This window comes from Mytilus trossulus, chromosome 9, assembly GCF_036588685.1.
Source record: "Mytilus trossulus isolate FHL-02 chromosome 9, PNRI_Mtr1.1.1.hap1, whole genome shotgun sequence".
Taxonomy (NCBI): Eukaryota; Metazoa; Mollusca; class Bivalvia; order Mytilida; family Mytilidae; genus Mytilus; species Mytilus trossulus.
This window is the reverse complement of record NC_086381.1, coordinates 14,075,078-14,096,592: the sequence shown is the minus strand read 5'-3', so window position 1 is coordinate 14,096,592 and position 21,515 is coordinate 14,075,078. Positions and strand designations below refer to the sequence as shown.

Below are 21,515 nucleotides of genomic sequence, written 5' to 3'. Positions count from 1 at the left end.
TGTCCTACATTCTTAATTTTATTAAGGACTTGGATACTTTCTACTTGAACATGAAGCATTTAGTTTCAGTTCACACAATTTTAGGAACAGGATATAAAAACAAAAAAACTCGTAAAATATAAAAGAAGTATTGAGAGATGATTAGAGTTGAAACAAAATCATACATCAAATTTAACAGTCAATGGTCAGTCTGCTAAAGTATGTTGAAAAACAATTACTAATAATTAGTAATTTCAACACTCCTGAAAATAGCTAAAAGTTGTCAACAAAAAAAAAAGGTTATATATAAGATATAGTTAACAAACTTTAGCTCATGCAATGACAGTATTCTAAACTTTAATTAAAAAAGACAGATATTGATAAAGTGCAAACTACTTCATGTATGTCAAAGAAATATGGTGTAAATTCTTTGACTGATAATACATTTTACAGATAAATTTTACAAAAAGTACATGTATATCATAGGAGGTCATATCGGATGTTGTAGAATTCATTACGTGTATGTCTATCCATGTTGAAATCCGCATCAGTACTTGTACATTTCGATCCGAAAAAGAAATTAATCATGTGATGCATCTCCGTATGGATTAGGCGCCGTACTTTCGCATAAAATGGACGACGGCAGTGCCAAACCAATAGCTTATACATCTCGAACACTTACATCAGCAGAAAAGAATTATTCCGTTCTTGAAAAGGAGAGTCTGGCCATAATATTTGGTATCAAGAAATTTCATCAATATTTGTATGGACACCCCGTTACAATCATAACCGATCACAAGCCGCTCATAGGTTTATTTCGAGAAGATAAACCTATACCTACAATGGCCGCATCTCGAATTCAAAGGTGGGCACTGACGTTAGCTGCATATGAGTACACGATTGTATACAAAGAAGGGAGTTTGAATGGTAATGCGGATGGACTAAGTAGACTACCGCTGAAAAAAACATTGAAAAGACACCAACGCCAGGTGATACTATATTATTAATGGAACATTTAGCCACTACGCCAGTTGATGCTAAACAAATTCAAAAGTGGACATGCAAGGACACAATACTATCTATAGTGCTTAGATACATTTTGAATGGATGGCCGTCAAAATGTCCAAATGAAGAAATAAAACAGTATTATAGTAGGAAAAATGAACTCAGTAGTCAGGACGGATGCATATTGTGGGGAGGAAGAGTAATTATACCACAACCAGGACGTGAAGCCATGTTAAATGAATTACACCAAGGACATCCAGGGATTACTAGAATGAAAAGTCTAGCAAGAAGCTACATATGGTGGCCGGGAATGGACAATGACTTGGAATTAACTGTAGTTAATTGTTATAGTTGTCAGGAAAACCGCAAGTTACCAGCAGAAGCACCGTTACATCCGTGGGAATATCCGAGCCATCCATGGTCAAGAATACACATAGACTTTGCAGGACCAATCATGAACAAATCTTTTCTAATTATGGTTGATGCGTATTCAAAATGGATAGACATACACGTAATGAATTCTACAACATCCGAAGCTACGATTGCAAAACTTGAACAAACGTTTGCAACACATGGATTATGTGATCTCATTATTAGTGATAATGGAGCCGCATTTACTAGCAAGGAATTCGCCGATTATGTGAAATCAAATGGAATTGAACCTCGTACTTCCGCGCCGTGGCATCCAGCTAGTAATGGTTGTGCTGAACGAGCAGTTCAGAGTTTCAAAGAAGGTATGAAGAAAATCAAAAAAGGAACTGTCCAGGAAAAGTTGAACCGTTTTCTTTTCAACTACCGTATAACTCCTCAAACAACGACAGGATTGGCACCATCAGAATTGCTTATGAAAAGGAAACTCAAGTCATGTCTAGATTTAGTTTTTCCAAATATCGAGAAGCGAGTTCAGGAGAGACAACAAAAACAAAAACATTATCATGATAAGAAATCTGTGAACAGACAAATAAATGTAGGACAGGGAGTATTTGCCCGAAATTTCGCAATTGGTTCAAAGATTAAATGGATTCCAGGAGAAGTTATAAAACAATCAGGACCACTTTCATTTCATATTAAATTGCAAGATGGACGTGTCATTCGGAGACATATTGGCCACATTTAAGTACGAAACTTCGAATGCACGAACAATGAAAATGAAGAAAAATATGACAATGACAGTGATTTGTTTCTGAAATGTTCCGTTTGTCCCACTCGCTTGGATGTCCTGTGCATTCTTCTCTGCAGTCTCCATAGCGGTAGCAATTTCCAATGCCTTATCAAATGTTAAATTCGGCTCTGCTAACAACTTCCTTGGTATATCATAATTAAAAATTCTTCCAATTTTACAAAATATGTAAACAAAATAATGCAACACGCAACACGCAACACACATAATAGTTGCTTCTGTTAATAAATGTATTCATACTGAAATATATTTCCCTATAATTCTCATGTATGTGCACATAATACACATATAAACTGAAAAAAATGGTATATTTTTGGAGCAGTTCATCCAAGAATGTATGTAACTAACATGACTAAGGTGTATTGATGTGCAGGCTTTTTTTTATATAACATTTTGAGACAAGGTGGACCTTTTATTGCAATGCCCCACCTCCTAAACTGTCAATCAAATTGACCACATTACTAATCAACCTCAGTCTTACATAATTAGAACCTTCAGTATACAACTTCAATATACCAACATTTGACCTCATGAATCAATACACAAATGTATATATTAGATGTTTGATATGTATAAGGATGATAGATTTATTTATTGCCTAGTATTACTTTTGATCTACAATACATAAAGTGATTCTGTAAATTATGTCTGAAAGATAAATGATCAATGGATTAACAAGATCTTTAAATTAAAAATGAAATATGACTATAAATAGGAATATTTGAAAGCTATTCAAGTAAGGCCTATAATTCACTTGACAAATTTCCAATAATCATCTGTAATTAATCAACAATTTAGATAAGTTTACTTATTTTTATTATTATCAGGAATTGGCTTGAAACAGTTTAAAAACTGTAAAACTTTTAATTAAAACAAACCATTGTTTATTAATTTATTCCCCTTCAATCATTATATCTATTTTAGTCAATCAAATTTTTATTAGAAGTGAATATACATTTTTGCAATCAAGAAAGAATCCAAATTTTAATAAGTTAAGTTTAAAAAAAAAAATTTAACATTGAAAAAGTACATTTTCAATGCCCTAGTGTTTTGAGAACTACTGAAAAAATTGATCAAAAGCACTCTACAACTTTTAATCTTCAATGTCATATAACTTATGTTTCAACTTACAAAATGCCCCAAAACAATTAAAATATTTAGATTATTTTTGTTGACACTTTAAAGGTTTTAGGTGCTGGTCTAGATTTTATGTCTAACAATGATAGTTTCAAGCATTTACTAGAAGAATTTTTGATTTGCAAAACAATTGTGTCCAATGACCCCACATGTGAACCAAGATGGCTGTCATGGCTATAAATAGTACAAAGAGTAAAGTGCAGTTTTTGGATCTTACATGTATCTCTAAACCAAAGCATTTAGAACAAATCTGACAATATAAAAATGTTCATAAGGTTAAGATCTATCTGCCCCGAAATTTTCAGACCATTCAGGCAACCTGTTGTTGGGTTTATAGTCAATTTTTAACAATTTTCATAAATTTTTGTAAATTTTTATAAAATATTTTCAACTGTATCTACCAGATAAGTGTGAGCAACAATAATATTCAGTAAAGTAATATCTACAAACACATCATCAGCACCAAAACAGATTGTGATGAATCCATCTCAGCATCTGTGTCCTTTGTTTAATATGCACATAGACCAAAATCATCACCAGCACTTTTGAGCCTCTAGTTTTGTTTTGTGTTCTGTAAATATTTTGAAAACTTTTCAAAGTGTATTGTCAAGAAATAAGAGAACTTGGTTAAGATTGTGTGGAAGTATAGTGTATAAACATGATAAAGTTGAAGAGTCTATAAGCCAAACACTATGAAATACTGTTTTTAATTAGTTTATTTATAAAACCTTTTATCTTCATAATGATGGAACAAGAAATGTTCTTGACATATCATTCCAAAAGCTGTATTTGTCTAAATGATATCAAAATGAAGCAAAGATGATATTCAATTTTTTTGTTGGGTTCTGAAAACGAAAGGATTCAAAGGACTGAGTTATAACCCAATAAATTTGATCTCAATTAACTGTGTAATTTTATGTGATCAGTGCTACATACAAATTAAATGGGCTGATGAATTTTAAAGATTTTTATATCATTGCTTGTCTGGCTCAGTCCATCTAATAAAATTGTTGAAAACTCATAATATACAATATATATACTTTAGTATATTGTTTTGGTGTATCTATTTAGGGGGTCTCATTGGGGGGTTCCGATCTAGGTTTCTGCTTACTGTTTTTGTCAGATTCCCGTATCCCGCTTACACTAATGTACGTAAACAATTCTTATTTTTTGTCATTTCCCGGGTCCAACAAGACCTCATTTCCCGTTTTCACAACACAATAATTTGACTTTCACATATCACGCTTACAAAAAATTCGCAATCCCGCGTCACGCTTAGACCCAAATGAGACCCACAATTTAGATGTATCTATTTTGATATTAGAACTTCAATGCAACTTTCTTACATGTATTTATTTTAATTTATCAAGATATCTTATGATAACGTTTTGTTTTAACTATTACATTTAGATTACAAAAATGTAGCCATGCTCCTTCTAGGCTTTTGATTTGTTGTATAAAAATATCTATTTGTCTAGCTTTAAAGACAAAAGTTTGATTATGTTTAAAATATACCTTGTCAAAAAAAGACCTAAATTCACATATATTTATAAGAGTTTAAAGCAAAATAACCTGTCTAAAAACCTGAAGAAGTATCTGATTGCCTGGAAATAATGATACAACACGAGTTTCCCTAATCTATGGATGTATGTCCAAGATTCATCAGATTACGTTTATTGTCTGATAATGTCATTATTGATATGGTAGATTCTCCTTAGGCCAAAACCTTCAATTTTCACAATGAAATTTCAATGTATGAAAACAGTTATGTATGATTTAAATGAGATTACATTGTAAATGGTAAGCAATGGATTTAATGAATGAGTGATTTTCTCAGGGTAAATAAAAGGTGTATAAATATAATGTCAATGTGATTGTGCTTACAAAAAGTTTTTACAAATATAGGTAATTTTATATAATTCTAATCAGTACAAATAGAGACACTAGTGTGTGAAGTAGTATTGATTTTATATATTCGACAAATTTGATCCGCAAAACAGGTAAGGAATGTATAAATATGAATGAAAATTTTATCAACAAAAAACACACATAGATATAGGTTTTACTCCATGTTGCCTTAGGTGCTACACAAGTATTCATACATACATACTTAAATAAGTTATGGCAACAGTTTTTTATAATTCCCCTAAAAATTATTCTAACTGTGCTTGTCACTTGTTTAAAATAATTGGCAAGTGAATTGCATTGCATGATTAGTTAGATTGAATTTAAATTGTTTTGATAATACATGTACAATGTAGCCTTAAAAGTACAGACATGACTGACACGAAAACTCGACATTGAATCCAAAATAATTGAACAAATAAAGTATCTGAATCTACATCCTGCAAAAGTTTTGGATAAAATGTTAGCCTAGTTTGACGGATCAACCTTTTTATTGAATAAGTGTTTGAGCAGTTTTATTCTTTTGAATTTTGAAATAACCAGTTAAATTGTTAGGAATTTTGGAATTCAGGTTTAAATTTTATTGTGATGCAGGGACCAATGCATTATTTTAATTTGAATGCCTGATTTGGCTTTTATTTTCTCTTAAATTTGGGATGAGACACACTCCTACCCTCCCCCTTTAAGTTAATGACTTATATTCTCTTCCATGTATAGTTAAAAAATATTTGTTTATATTTCATTTGAGGTAAAATATATATAGTTGTTAGACATCCATATTTATATACATATATAAACATGTGTGTTATAAACTTATTATAAGAGTTAATTGTTGTTGTACTATTACAGGAAACTCTATGAAAGGAAGTATGACTGTTAACACAACTAACAAGTTTGAACGGTAAGTGTACTTTATATTTTATAGTCCGCATTCGATACAAAAATAAATTTTGCCTTCTGAAAAATTGCAGTAATGCTTTCATGTTTCAAAATATACCATATCATCAAGTCTTTCATCTTGATTGGCAAAATCTACTACAGTCATTGGACAAAAGTGAGTTCCCAGTCAAAAAAAGTCCTATCATTTCAACTAAAATCGATATTTTTCTGTACGAGCGATTTTCATAACATAGACACCAAAAGTTGTAGAAATGTCTTAAGTTTTATTGTTTATTTGGTTATAATATTATTCATGCTCATTTTAAGTTTCTGACAAGATGAACACAAAGAAAAATATTTTTTGAAAAGTTTGCTATTATTCTAACCAAATTAAAATCGTAAAAATTTGCATTTGTGTTCAACTCACAAGATGATAAAAACGAAACTCAAGAAAATGTTGATTAAATAAACAATAAAACTTCAGACAATTTTACATCTTTTGGTGTCTATAAAAATAGCTCATACAGTTACTTGGTAATATTTTTTTGAATAATATTGATTTTAGTTGAAATGATAGGACATTTTTTGAGTGAGAACTCACTTTTTTCCCATTACTGTACATGACCAAATCTTTCATCCTAAATGGAGAAAGAAAAAGGAGAATTTTGTAATTCATTATAAAATTGTAAATGTCATTTAGACCAAAATCAAAAGATATCTAGAGTTTGATCTTAAAAACACCAGTGCTCCAAAACTAAAAAAATGTAATCTTAAATGCTTTCTTTAAGGAGTATGCTGTTCCATTCTTCCTCATTATTTACAATTTTTTAGATGTGTTTAATCAGAAATCAAAAAGAGATTTTGGACTACTTACCATCGAAAAGAAAATATTTCTTTGTTGCATTGTAACTCATTATAAAAAAAATAATTAGATGTGGAATAATTGCTGATGAGACAACTATCAAGTTTGTTTCTATGATAAAGAACTTCATCTTGTGAACCACAAAAATAGTAATTAATTTTGTAAGCATTTCTATCCTCTGGTTGCATATGATTTTATTGGTTTTTGCGATGTTTAAAATGAAGATTTGATAAGGCTCCTGTTTGACTTTTTAAGGTTTTCTCATATGTTATTTAAATTTTAATGAGACAAAATATCAAAAAGGTCATACACTGGCTTGTGTTTGCTGTACTTTAATAGGTGTTTTAGATTTAAATCAGTTTAATGAATTTGTTCCTAATGATTCAATATCTTTCTCAATCATGTATTATTAATTTTCTACTATTTAAATTTCACCAGGCCAAATAAAATAATTAAGCCATAAAAATGTGTGATTCCTGAAGAAAATTAAAACTGGAAGTCATAGATTATCAAACTAAAAAACAAGGCTATATATAAGTAGGCAACTCAATTTAACAGTTAAACAGTGCTTTTTTATCAATCTTCTGTCAGGAAAAATGCATCAAAAAAATTCTCAAGCATTATTTAGGAAGGAGTAGATAGGGGCCGATTTTGGCCTCAAATTTCATGTTCATCTAACGAAAGATTTTGAAATCTGTTTAAACACTTAAGTGTCCATTTCAGCTGATTCAATTAATTTATGTGAAAGGTTTTAATTGATTTAGTTATTTAAAACACTCTGATTCAAGCTTAAATATGAAAAATCTATCAAATATGCCAAAATTATGTCCAATGAAAGTGGCCGCATCCATGTTCATCCTTAACTTTTATATATGTAATGTATTATCATCAATACAACTCAAATTTCAATATTAAGAATGAACACAAATGTGGCCACTTTCATTTAAAGGGGAAACTGCCTTAAAAATAACTAAAATGCTAAAATTGCGAAAATTTCAGTAATTTAGCATGACTTAATGATGCTAGTACCCGATATTTGTGCATTGTATTGTCAAAAATAGCCCATTCTACTTTCCAATAAATTGCTATAAGGTTACATATTAAATATTTTGTAAAGCTGTTATATTTTGGGGCCAAAAAGGGGTCTTACTGGACCTACTCATTTTTCAATATAATTATTTAGTTTGAAAAAAGATCAAAAAACTTTCTTGCATAATGAGACTACATGAGTTTCACAATAATAAGAACTTTCATTCTGATATCTGACACATATAGATTTCCTGAATCTTGCATTCTTGTTCATTCTCAAAAATTCACAATAATAAATGCACGCAATAATTTCATAATTTATTTAAAATTCAGATGTAATTTGAAGAAAAGTTAACATTATTTTGTGAGGTAAAGTAAAGTAACTTTTGACGGATTTAATGAACCTCTTGAGGTCTAATGTTAAAGCCTAATGGAAACAGTATGAAAAGGTGCAAACAAACTACAAGCACAAATTTAAATCTTTTAAATTACAAGTCTTTAAAATTAAAAAAGTAAACCATTATTTATTGTTTATTTCAAATTGATAAAAATTGAGAAAAGTTATCAGAGTTTAAATGTTATGGCAACACTGTCAGAATGGTACAAAAAAGTATTGGATTTAACCTTGTAAAAAGACTATTTAACCTTGGCCTAGAGCAATATATATTTGTAAATTATAATTTTGATAATACCAGTCATTCTAACCTATCAATGTTATTATTTTAGGCTGGTTTGCAAATAATTGGCAATAATGTTTTTAATTAAAATATCTGAATACCTGTAAAAGTACACCTGTGATTAGATTTGACTCTATGATATCCCATCCAGTAGGCCGGCCTTGTTGTGAATTCCTTACCCAGCTGTTACATACAAGTCAATAATATGCTTAGTCTTCGTTCAATACAATGTTAGTCAATTGGTGAATTGATCAAAAATTTTGAGATATATATGCAAAATCAATAATTTGTATATCTGGTAAAGTAAACGCATGTATACATGTAGTCAGTTTTTATCACCAGAATGTTAGCGTGTTATCTGTTGTTAATCTTATTTTAAAATAAATGTAGTGACTTAAAATCGTCAAGTGTTTTTGCAGTGATATGTTAACAAATGGATTATTTATATAAAGCTGTATTGGTTCATATAGCATAGTGTTCACTGCAGTTGAAATTATTATATATATCTCAGGTAGGTAACAATGCAACAATTAAAATAGATATTATTCTTGGAAGAACTGTTGAAGCAAGTTCCAAGAAAATATGTTATCAGAGTTTCAATAAAAACATGTCATCCAAGTGTCAGGAAAAATATGTTAATGGAGTAAATTTGTATTTTGAAAGTACTGTGATTCATTTCACAAAAAAAACTTAAGAGCAAAGATAATCATAAGTAATGAACATTTCAGTCTTTCAGTCAATTTTTATCTTAAGATTTTTTGTGGTGCATAATAAATCTTGAAAGTAAAAATTTTCATAATTGTATTTTAAATTTCAGCTCTTCCTTTTTGAAAGTAAAATAGTGCCATCATGTCGTCTGCTTATGATGATCACCTTTCAAAAGACGGGCGTGGTGTTTCAGAAGAAGAAGTTCAAGAAATGGCAAAACAGAAAGCACATGAACTCTTTAGTGTGTGTGACATTGAACAGAAAGGTTTTATTACCAAACGTGATATGCAACGTTTGCAGAATGAGCTCCCCTTGTTACCAGATCAGTTAGAGGCAGTTTTCGATTCTTTGGATGATGATGGCAACGGATACCTTACTCTGGAGGAATTTACTGAAGGATTTGGTTAGTATATTCTCATTTCTTTAAATAGATATTTATTCTGCAACTTCAAGAAAATTTAATGTCCAAGTTCATGCGTTAGATACTTAGTGAGCTATAAATATATAACTGGGTATTAGGGTGCATCTTGGGGTTTATGACAGCTTCAGTCAAAAACAGTATGTCTGACCTATATTTTTACACTGCAATGAATTAAGTTTAGATTTAATTGCAAGCTAACTTTGGCAGGGTTCTTAAAATTAAGATTTCTGTTGACAATAATTTATTAAAGAAGAACATTAAAAAGTGTCTAGTGATTTGACAGTATACCCAATGTCACAACGACCTTTTTTATCTGTAAGCAACAGTCGATCAATCTGACCTGTGCAAAAACTTTATCATGGACCTGATTCTGATGACGTTTTGACAGTTAGAACTGACAACAATAAGTCTTCCATCTTTAGTTATATCTAATAGACAACTTTTGAGTTTGTTGCATTTCAGTCAAAAACTTTGGTTTTAGTAAACATTGTTCGTGCATTTTAACTTTCTTTCTATGTTTAACCAGGTATTGAAAAATTATGATGCTTGGATTGCACAAATTTTTAGCAAACTAAATTCTTATAATTGCATGTCAGCACTACTGCCATTAGGGAATATTATTAACTAGCTATGGAACAAATATTATTTCTGGTGTATTCTGCATAACTAAGATCATGAAGATGCTTGATGAACTTTAATAGTGCAGGGATACAGGCAATACCTGGTAAATGACGTCATTAAAGCATGCATAATGGACAAACTCTTCTGGTGAAGGAGATAACTCTATAGTAGTCTATTGTGTTTTTAACCTCATGAAAATTTGATGGGAATGAAAGATCCCTTGTAACCTCTTTCCAATACATACATATACATGTTGACCTTTAGATGTATTTAGCAGTTTTTATGTTGTTGGGTTGTTGTCTTATTTATATTTAGTCAATATCTCCTTGTTTCATATGCCAAGCCAGATGTTTTCGCCATCTCTTCCGGCATGCATAAATATTGTTCCAAATGTGACAACATGTTATATAACCACATAGTTTTTAGTTAATCTGTACAAATGATATGATAACTTAATTCACATGTACTAACAAGTCCCATGCATACAAGTACATATCTATTAATCATATAAGCTGTGAATTAAGAGTTCAGGACTATTTCGTATCATGGAAGAGCACAAAAGCAATTTCATTTAAATGTTGTAGCTATTATTAAAATTGTTTGAACTTCCATTGCAGCAGATCTTCTATAGATGAAAATTTAAAAAGGGGTGTAAGCAACAAAACCTATGATTAATTACTTTGTATGATAGTTTATAGCAGCTTTTTGCTAGGAATTGTAAATGTTGTAAACAATCGATATCTTTCAAATGATAATAAAATGAATCCAGTTTCACAACAATGAATTTTCTTAAGCTACATGTCAATAGGCATTTGTACTTAGTTTAATATTTTGTATTAGAAACTTTTTTTTTCAATTTTTGTAATAAATGGTGAAGAGCATTGTTGTCTTTTGCTTTGATATCAGGAATTTCTAGTAATACCTGGTTGATTTAATAGATCATAATACATTTGTCCTTAGATAACAGCATTTAAAAGTTCAAAATTCATATATTATTTTAAACTTGTTACAAAAATATCAATGTTATAGAAAATTGTCATTTATAGAAATTCAAAAAACATTTAAATGATTCAATATATATAGGATACAAAAGATTATTTGAAATGAGTACAAAGACTTCAACATCAGTCTTTAAAATGTTTCAATAATCATTTAGTGTACATAACGTTTTGTGAAATATAGACATCTAAAAATTTTCCAATGACAAGGAAGTTTTAAGTACATGCTTCCTGTGTAATATGTTATAACATAACCCCAGCCGCCTTATTTCACATTGTCTTAGGAAGAATATTTTCATCTTAAGGCCAAATAAAATAGTATGTGTGGTTCTGGTTACATCTATAAAATAAAAAGATAGAGTAGGTAGGCAGGTGTTTTTTTTGTTTTTTTTTACATTCAGTCTATGAGAGCAACATTCTGACTTTAAAAGAGTGTAATGGAAAATGGCAAAAATTTTTAGGGTAGGCTATTTCCAAGAATAAAAAGTAGGGAACTACACATATATTTTTATTTGGCCTAAGTGTTTTAATTAAAATCCAGTACATTTAAAGTTTGAAAAGATGCTATGCTACATCAGCACAAAATAACTGTTTTAAAATGATTTATGCAGATTTTGCATATAACTTAAAGGCAGGTGAAAAATATATGCAACATTCAGTACATATAATTTAACTTTATCCGAAACAGATGTTATAAAATATTTTTATTAAAAAACATGTACTGTTTTCCTTCTTTGAAATTTTATTTGATTTCAAACTTTAAATGCACTGATAATTTTGTTTTGAAATGCTACCTGCCAATTTTCAAAGAATCACAACTCTTTGATGTCAGCTTATTAGAAAAAAAACCATCTTTAATTAACCCAAGCCTTGATCACTTGATTAGTCTAATGTCTTAATTATATATTTGGATAATTGGATCAATCAGTACATTGACATTATGAGTTAATAAAGAAACTGTGGCAGATTTTATTTGAGTAATTTTGATTTCACTGCTATATTTAAAAAAAATTTGAAAGTTTGACCATTTAGAAATCTGAAGGTGGAGTGAAAAAAGAGGCTTATTTTGTGAATACCTCATTGTGTAAAATTATCACCATGATTACTCATAGGAAATATAGTAAAAGGCGTAAGTTATCCACAGTTTTCATTTGAATAGAGAAATATAAAAAAAAAAGAATAAAATGCAGCCTTTGTGGCTGTATAAAAAACAGAAAGATTGCTTTAAACAAGGAACTGTTTATGATTATTCATGCTTAGTATTATTAAATCTAGATTTGAAATTAGATTAAAATTTATGTAAATACATAATATTCTCTCATTTTAAATAAAACAGAAACATACAATACTAAAGTTTGCATCTACAGCCTACAGGAAATTTGCTTTTACTTGTCTGGAATCTCAATATGCTTAAAGACTCACTTCTTTTAAAGTATACTTCATTGCAAACAAAATTTGAAATTGTAGACTTTAAACAAATCATTACACCTGAACCTTCAAATATTATAAAATCACAGTTGTTTTTACAAATTATTGGATCACCAAAAAGTATATATTTTTAAGTGCTTTATCTGAAATCTAGTAAAATATATCCTCTTTGCCTAATGAATTTTTCTCATGATAACCTTGAGATGAAGATAAGGGAAGTAATTTGAAATAATACTTGAACAAATTCTTATTTATACATTATAAGTAAAGTGCCTCTCAAGTTTACATTTAAAGAAATTCAAGTGTGACAGTGTGTCATGGTTAGGTAAATAAACTTTTGAACTATATACACACTAACATTTATATATACAAATATATATGCATTTTTGGAAGTTATTGTGTTAGGCATGAAATAAAATACATTGATTTGTCATTAAAATTGTGGTATTAGCACCAGATATGGAGAAAATTCATCAATGAAAGGATTTAAAAATAGATTAAAAAGCATTAGGACGCATCAATGTTTCCGTTTTAGTTAGGAAGTAAGTAAGTTTTGAAGATATAATATTTAAGGAAAGAACTTTAACATCAGTGATAATTTTTTTTCTTCAAAGAGAGACATAAGTATGTTATTTATGATGACTTTGGCGTCTGAACAATGGTTAACTTTTACAATTTGTGACTTGGATGGAGAATTGTCTCTGGCACTCACACCACATCTTCTTATATGTATTAAACTATGTGATTTTAATACATAACAAAACCTATGTTTATGCACTTATATTAGATTGGAAATTTTTAAGTGGGACTTGCTTCTTCTGCTTCTTGGTATCATTGTATCCAAAATCTGAAAAGAATAGACAATATGTCATGGTTTTGTTTGAATCTTCTTTCAGTAAATTGATATGATCAAAGATGTTTTCCAGGAAAAAATATTAAGGTAGTTAGGGAATCCATTGAAGATTGCATTGTGCACAAGTATTTGTGATTTCCAATGGAAGTTATCCTAAGGCGTTCAAAGGAGAAGGATCATGAAGGGTTAAAATTGGCCCTAAATATTTAATGTGTCACTGTGTTAAATCAGACCTAAAAATTATAAATTTCTCAAAGAAATTCTTGTGATAATACTAGTAAGACAAAAATATATTTTTTGGCAACTTCCTTTAAAATTTATGAAGCTATGATCCCTTAATTAAACATTATTTATATATTAAGGTCAATTTTGGTAAAAAAAATCCATAGTTTTAATTGGTTTTGTCATAAATAATGATCTTGGCCACTATCCATGATTCAAAAAGTTTTATATTGATAAATTCAATATATGAAATCTTTCGGTACAAGACATTTTGGATCATAGGTGGCGGCCAAGGTGTTTTTAAAGCTTTTAGGTCTGAAAATTGCACAGAATCATCGCATTTTTGACAAAAGGTCCTAAATGGTCTTACTATTTATAATAGAGAATATCATGTACTTTTATGTAAAGAACTGATTTCTTAAGCATTAAGACTTTAGAAATATACTCATTTACAAACCAAATTGTGACCTTTTTGGTGTTATATGATAAAGTTGATATTTAATGATATTTAGAGCTATTAGTAAACCTTGTCCTTTAAAATATTTAACTTAATATTCTCACAATGAATGTCTTGGTTTTTGAGCAAGACAGGCGGCTGAGGCCCTTCAGAGCCTCTAATTTACAGTTACTCTCAGTACCAACTTAATAGGACAATGCAAAAGAGGTTATACATGTCAATGGAAAAATAAAGTATAAACTTTTGTACCTTTTTGTAGGCAGTTACCTTGGTATAAACTTCATGGGTGACAGTACAATGGAAGGTGACGATACTCTGGAGAATGTCTACGAAGGAGAAGAGAGACAAGAGGAGGAGAAACAGTTCACAGACATGATGGAGAACATCGGGGCCAAATCTTTGTTTGATGAGTAAGTTACAAATATTATTTCTTCAATGCTCATGTTCCTTAATTTTTGTATCATAGATTTATTAGGCGCCAAAAACTTTTTTCATCTACTTGTCCAGAAACTAAATATCAAAACTTGTCCCTGCCTTACCTGACTATAGAATTTGGAAAATTTTCACTAGTCCAAATAAATTTTTTACTAGTCTTGGGCATAAGACTACTGGCTAATGGTGTAGACGATATATTCTGATTTATATGTTGTGGGTTAAGGTCCAAGACGGTCTGTATTAATCTTATCATTGTATTATATCAATTACTTTCCTATTTTAGTGAGAACACTATTAAAAATTTGTGGATGAAGATTAGGAGAGATGAACCAGAAATGGTTGGAAATTTTGAGGAGTTTCTTTACAAAACATCAACAGATTTACGCAAAAAGAAAGCAGACTTTGACACACTGGAGAATGCTCTGAAAAGGTAATTAGTTGTGATTCTTTTCAATTAGTGAAGAAATTAAGAGTTACTTCCCCTGGCCTTGGATGATAAGATTTTTGGCAGGTATGAATTTAAATACCTGTTAATAAATATATGCATACCTTTTGATTTGTCCCTAAGAAGATCACTTTTAGTCATACCACATGTAGGAGGAAGAAACAATTTATTGCATTATATTTGTTTACTCAGGGTGGTTCTGTCTTTATCATTGATAAATAATATCAATCACCTGAAATTTTTCCTGAATTTTGTGATAATTACTTTGAAAAGATTGTCAGTTTGTTGTTAAAGTTTGTGGATACTTGCTGATGTAAGTAGTTGTTACGATATATCTGAACCTTTGATTTGCTTTTAAGCTAACATTTTTCACAATGTCCTGCAGAGGTACTGTATATAAAAGAAGAATTTATAGTGTATGATTAAGATGACATTAACATTTCATACATATTTGTAATTTTTATATTTGAAAAAAAAATTACAAGGAAAGGCATAGAAGAAAAATAATCACATTTTTAACAAAAATATTTGTAATTTTAATTATGCAAGTATGCTACATACTTTAGATAAAGGGAGATTTTACCCTTCCAAAATCTCCAATTAAGATCATATTTATGCTGACTCAGCTAGTAAAAAAATCAAAAATATCTAATTCAATAATAAAAATAAAATTGAGAATGGAAATTGTGAATGTGTCAAAGAGACAATAACCTGACAAAGGGGACAGAAAACATGTGTAAATTAATAATACCACGGTTCTCCAGTGCATATTATGTAATAAACATTTTCATTTCTTCACATTTTAAACCTGGCAATTATTGTAAAGTGTAATTAAATTTAGAGTTTTAAATATGTGAAAGTATTATTAAAATTTAGGAGTTTTAAATATGCGAAAGTACTGTTAAATTTTGGAGTTTAAAATATGTGTCAAAACAAATCATTAGTATTTATTTACATGAATAGTGCAGCTAAATTTTGATAATCCTCTTATTTGACCAAGGATGATAAATCATGGTGTATTTAAAGAACAAATATTAGGATTAGTACTGAACTGTTGTTATATGAGCCATATAAATTTGTTTTAAGTGACAACGTTTATATATATTGCCCTAGGTCATGCATGTATTGTAAAATTGTCACTGATACTTGGCTGTAAAGTGCACCTTCAAAAATCAGTCAGTCATCACAAAATTTGGTGGATTTTTTAATCATATCTGTTACTGGGATTTTTTTCACTTTCATCAAATAGGTAGGATGTTTTTATTGATAGCTTATTGGTGGCAATATCCTTATGCCATAGGCTATAATTTTAATGTTTCTTGTCAGAGATCAAAATACATCGTGATGTGCACCTTACACGCTCATCCATATAAATCTAATTGGAAATCAGGAAGGACATATTAAATAAAAGATTTGAAGTATTTACACCTATATTCTGTAGGTGAACATAACCTGGGTAACCTAATCTAGGTCATATAATCTCAGTTAGTAGGACAATATCATGGTGAACTGTTGTCATCTTGCTAATGAAAATGTCTTTCACATTTACATATTTACTTAAAAAATGAATTATACTTAAAAGTGTCATGGAAGGATAAACCCTTTGGTATATATAATGTTTCTATGACTTTTGTCAAATACAATTTTTAATGATTTTTAATCTCAGTATTATTATAACTCGAAGTAGGTTGATGTAATTTTATAGAAAGAATAAGTACTTTTAATTATTGCAAACTGTTTTAAGAATTTAAATAGAATAGATTAAGAATGTGTTTATGGACATAGGACCTGAATGATAAAAGTAACACCACACATATTCAAACTCTATCTGTGTTGTGTGGTAATATGTATTGTGAATAACATAACATTTAGTTGAGGCAAACTCAATCTGCAGAGCAAAAACAGCAAATTTAGCAATTTTCATATTTTCATATTTATAAAGGGACATAACTCAAGATTGGTGAAAATAATGCTACCCAAATTCAAACTTGATCTGTGTTTGGTGGTATTAAGCATAGTGTATAAGTCCCATAACATTTGGTTGAGGTAAACTAAATAAGAGAATGGAAACTAATTTTGGGACATTCAGACAGCCCTGGATAAGGGTAGATTGTAATCCCCCTCTGCTGCGACAGGGGCATGCAAATGACTGCCAAATCCTTTTACAATCCTGTTTCAAAATCCTTTAATTTTTTTTTATTGGGGACCATTTTGAGGTTCATCTTGCCTTGAATTATTGTGTTGAGTTCTTATTAGCTCACCTGGCCCGAAGGGCCAAGTGAGCTTTTCCCATCACTTTGCGTCCGGCGTCCGTCGTCGTTGTTAACTTTTACAAAAATCTTCTCCTCTGAAACTACTGGGCCAAATTGAACCAAACTTGGCCACAATCATCATTGGGGTATCTAGTTTTAAAAATGTGTGGCGTGACCCGGTCAACCAACCAAGATGGCCGCCACGGCTAAAAATAGAACATAGGGGTAAAATACAGTTTTTGGCTTATAACTCAAAAACCAAAGCATTTAGAGGAAATCTGACATGGGGTAAAAATGTTTATCAGGTCAAGATCTATCTGCCCTGAAATTTTCAGACGAATCAGACAATCCGTTGTTCGGTTGCTGCCCCTGAATTTGTAATTTTGAGGAAATTTTGCTGTTTTTGGTTATTATCTTGAATATTATTATAGATAGAGATAAACTGTAAACAGCAATTATGTTCAGCAAAGTAAGATTTACAAATAAGTCAACATGACCGAAATGGTCAGTTGACCCCTTTAGGAGTTATTGCCCTTTATAGTCAATTTTTAACCATTTTTCGTAAATCTTAGTTATCTTTTACAAAAATCTTCTCCCCTGAAACTACTTGGCCAAATAAATCCAAACTTGGCCACAATCATCTTTTGGGTATCTAGTTTAAAAAATGTGTGGCGTGACCCGGTCAACCAACCAAGATGGCCGCCACGGCTAAAAATAGAATATGGGGGTAAAATGCAGTTTTTGGCTTATAACTAAAAAAACAAAGCAATTGGAGCAAATCTGAAAATGGTCAATTGACCCACTAAGGAGTAATTGTCCTTTATAGTCAATTTTGAACAATTTTCATAAAATTTGTAAATTTTTATTAACATTTTCCACTGAAACTACTGGGCCAAGTTCATTATAGATAGAGATAGTTCTAAGCAGCAAGACTGTTTAGTAAAGTAAGATTTACAAACACATCACCATCACCAAAACACAATTTTGTCATGAATCCATCTGCTTCCTTTGTTTAATATTCACATAGACCAAGGTGAGCGACACAGGCTCTTTAGAGCCTCTAGTTCGTAAATCTAAGTTATCTTTTACAAAAATCTTCTCCTCTGAAACTTTTGGGCCAAATTAATCCAAACTTGGCCACAATCATTATTGGGGTATCTAGTTTAAAAAATGTGTGGCGTGAATCGATCAACCAACCAAGATGGCCGCCATGGCTAAAAATAGAACCTAGGGGTAAAATGCAGTTTTTGGCTTATAACTCAAAAACCAAAACATTTAGAGCAAATCTGACAGGGGTTTAATTGTTTATCAGGTCAAGATCTATCTGCCCTGATATTTTCAGACGAATCGGACAACCCTTTGTTGGGTTGCTGCCCCTGAATTGGTAATTTTAAGGAAATTTTGCTGTTTTTTGTTATTATCTTGAATATTATTATAGATAGAGATAAACTGTAAACATCAATAATGTTCAGCAAAGTAGGATTGACAAATAAGTCAACATAACCAAAATGGTCAATTGACCCCCTAAGGAGTAATTGTCCTTTATAGTCAATTTTTAACACTTTTCATAAAATTGGTAAATTTTTATTACCGTTAACATTTTCCACTGAAACTACTGGGCCAAGTTCATTATAGATAGAGATAATTGTAAACAGCAAGACAGTTTATTACAGTAAGATTTACAAACACATCACCATCACCAAAACACAATTTTGTAATGAATCCATCTGCTTCCTTTGTTTAATATTCACATAAACCAAGGTGAGCGACACAGGCTCTTCAGAGCCTCTAGTTAAAGTGCATGCATAACTTTAATTAATATTTATAGGTATGACACTTCAACCCCTACATTTAAATGTACAAGTCAAGAAGTATATTAAACACAAGATGATGTGCATGATAAGTCTCCGTTTCCATAAAGTGGTATTTAAAAGGTTATGCATGGCTTATTAGAAATAGAAATAGAGATATTGAGAATATTAAAAACTCTTTACCTTAAAATTCATTTGTCACTATCAATTGGAATTTACTGTTCAAATAGGACTTAAATCATTTCACTGTGAAAATTTTGAAAGAAATTTTAAACTTTAAGATACATTAGTTTTTTTCCAATTATATCCTGTACTTAACATGTAAAATATATAATTGATAATTAAAGTTCATAAAGACTGCATGTTTAATTTGTTTTCATTTTCTGGTAAATATTTACTGTATAAAAAGGTATAATTGTGAATATTTCTCTATTTTCAGTAAAAGTTCTGCCCACGACGAAGAAGTAAGGAAACTATACGAAGAAATGGAATATCAAATTAAGAAAGAGAAAGAACGCATTCTGAGTGAGGTATGAAAAGCTTTTATCTGTTTATATTTGTGAAAAGAATGCTAATCAAGAAACTAAATTTGCATAATTTCAATAAACAGTAAAAATAATTATGCTTAAATAGACTGTTCGATTTGTACACCAATCATTTTGATGGTTGCTGTCTCGTTACTTGCCAAGTTTACAGGTGGTAGGGAGTTAAATTGATCTATGTGCTTCCTTCTAGCAGCCTCAGTTGCAATTTGACACAGAGTGACAGGTAGTTATGCAAATATTTAGAGACTCCAATCATCATTGAAACTTCTTTCGATCATTTTGACAATTTGTATTTGCTGCTTCTCTGCTAAGAACGCATTATTCAGGAGAACTAGCAAACTTATCAATTCGCAGTCAGATTAAGTTTTCAGAGTGTAATTTTAAAATGGACTTTTTGAATGCATGATCCCTTACTGCCTTAGCAAACCATTGAATTTGTTATTCTTTTAGGGTATCTGTTTTGTATTCATTTCTCCTAAACCACTTATATGAATTTAATGAAAATTGTAATGTGCCATTGCACACCTAATTAATTGTTTTTGTTTGTCCTATTTATATTTTGGTATCTAAGTAAATATAAGAGAGCAGTAGCGGGAACACATCATGTGCAATCCTTAACATTACAATTGCTTTATGTTAGGGTAAGAGGGGGGATCTTTTTGTGGACTTTGTAGCACCTCTAGTTTCTTTATGTAAAAGATAATTTAACTTCAAAGATACTACTAGTAAATATATGTATGTAAAAAATAATTTATTTACAAAAGAGTTATAATCCTCCGGGCAAATCAATATCTATGTAAAACACATTTTATTTGCATAGAAATATTATCCTCCTAGAAAATTTATAATTTTATGAAAAACATAGGTTATCTCCAAAGTTCCATTATCCTCCCACTGAAATTTACTGTAAAATCTGTGATGATTCATCTGTCCTTTCACTGGTTCAATAACATCCATGTCAGTAAATGTAACAGCTTGGTTGTATTGAACTGTAATTTAAAACAGGATTGATTTGATTTTTTAATAGATAAATAATACATTGACTATATTGTTTACAGGTCAAACAATTACAAGTTATATAAAAGTATGAACATTTTGTATTCTGATCTAGGTCCCCTATAAATCATTCTTATTACAGTGCATAATTAATTATTCGGATCAAAACTTTAATCCCTCTTGTCTTTGAGTACAAGTAGTTTATATTTAACTTCTATGACTAAGATTAAAGTATGAAAGCCTCTGTTCCATAATCCTATTTATCAAAGAAATTTGACTTTTATTTAAATGTGATCACTTGGGGAGAATACTGTATCCAGCTGTGTGTAGTACACATTTTGTGTAAAATGTGGCAGTGCAACCCTTTTTCATTTGACGCCAAAATTAAAATAGTCTAGTTTACTGTTAAAAGCCTTTGATAGTAAACTTATAAACCATGTTTTTAATACATGTAATCTTCATTAAAATTTATTAAAATAGTTAAATGTCATAATAAGTTTGTACGTTCAACTAAATCTTTTTATACATGTTATATGGTTTTGTTCATAAACCAAAAAATAGAATACTCCTAGATATGCCCATCAGCAACAATATTGGATAATTAATTTACTGATAGCATCTATATATTGTATTTATTGTTAACTTGCTCTTGTCCTGAACATGCATGAAA

At 30.2% G+C, this 21,515-nt stretch overlaps 1 protein-coding gene across 10 annotated transcripts in view; it reads left to right on the top strand.

Moving 5' to 3' along the window:
• LOC134685179 (EF-hand calcium-binding domain-containing protein 4B-like) overlaps nt 1–21,515 on the top strand; it is a 42,404-nt gene that overhangs the window by 1,049 nt on the left and 19,840 nt on the right. For 3 of the 10 annotated variants that reach the window (XR_010101268.1, XR_010101264.1, XM_063544664.1), the window contains exons 2-6: nt 6,056–6,107; nt 9,471–9,764; nt 14,621–14,771; nt 15,080–15,226; nt 19,744–19,834. Coding sequence is in view for 1 of the 10 variants with exons in the window: in XM_063544664.1 (XP_063400734.1) it covers nt 9,503–9,764; nt 14,621–14,771; nt 15,080–15,226; nt 19,744–19,834 (651 nt within the window). In the remaining 9 variants the exon portion in view is untranslated. Of the gene's footprint in view, nt 1–5,161; nt 5,302–6,055; nt 6,108–9,072; nt 9,165–9,470; nt 9,765–12,424; nt 12,531–14,620; nt 14,772–15,079; nt 15,227–15,347; nt 15,555–16,291; nt 16,491–16,733; nt 16,848–19,743; nt 19,835–21,515 lie in introns of those variants that run through there. The other 7 variants (XR_010101267.1, XR_010101265.1, XR_010101266.1 and 4 more) reach the window with 7 other exon arrangements.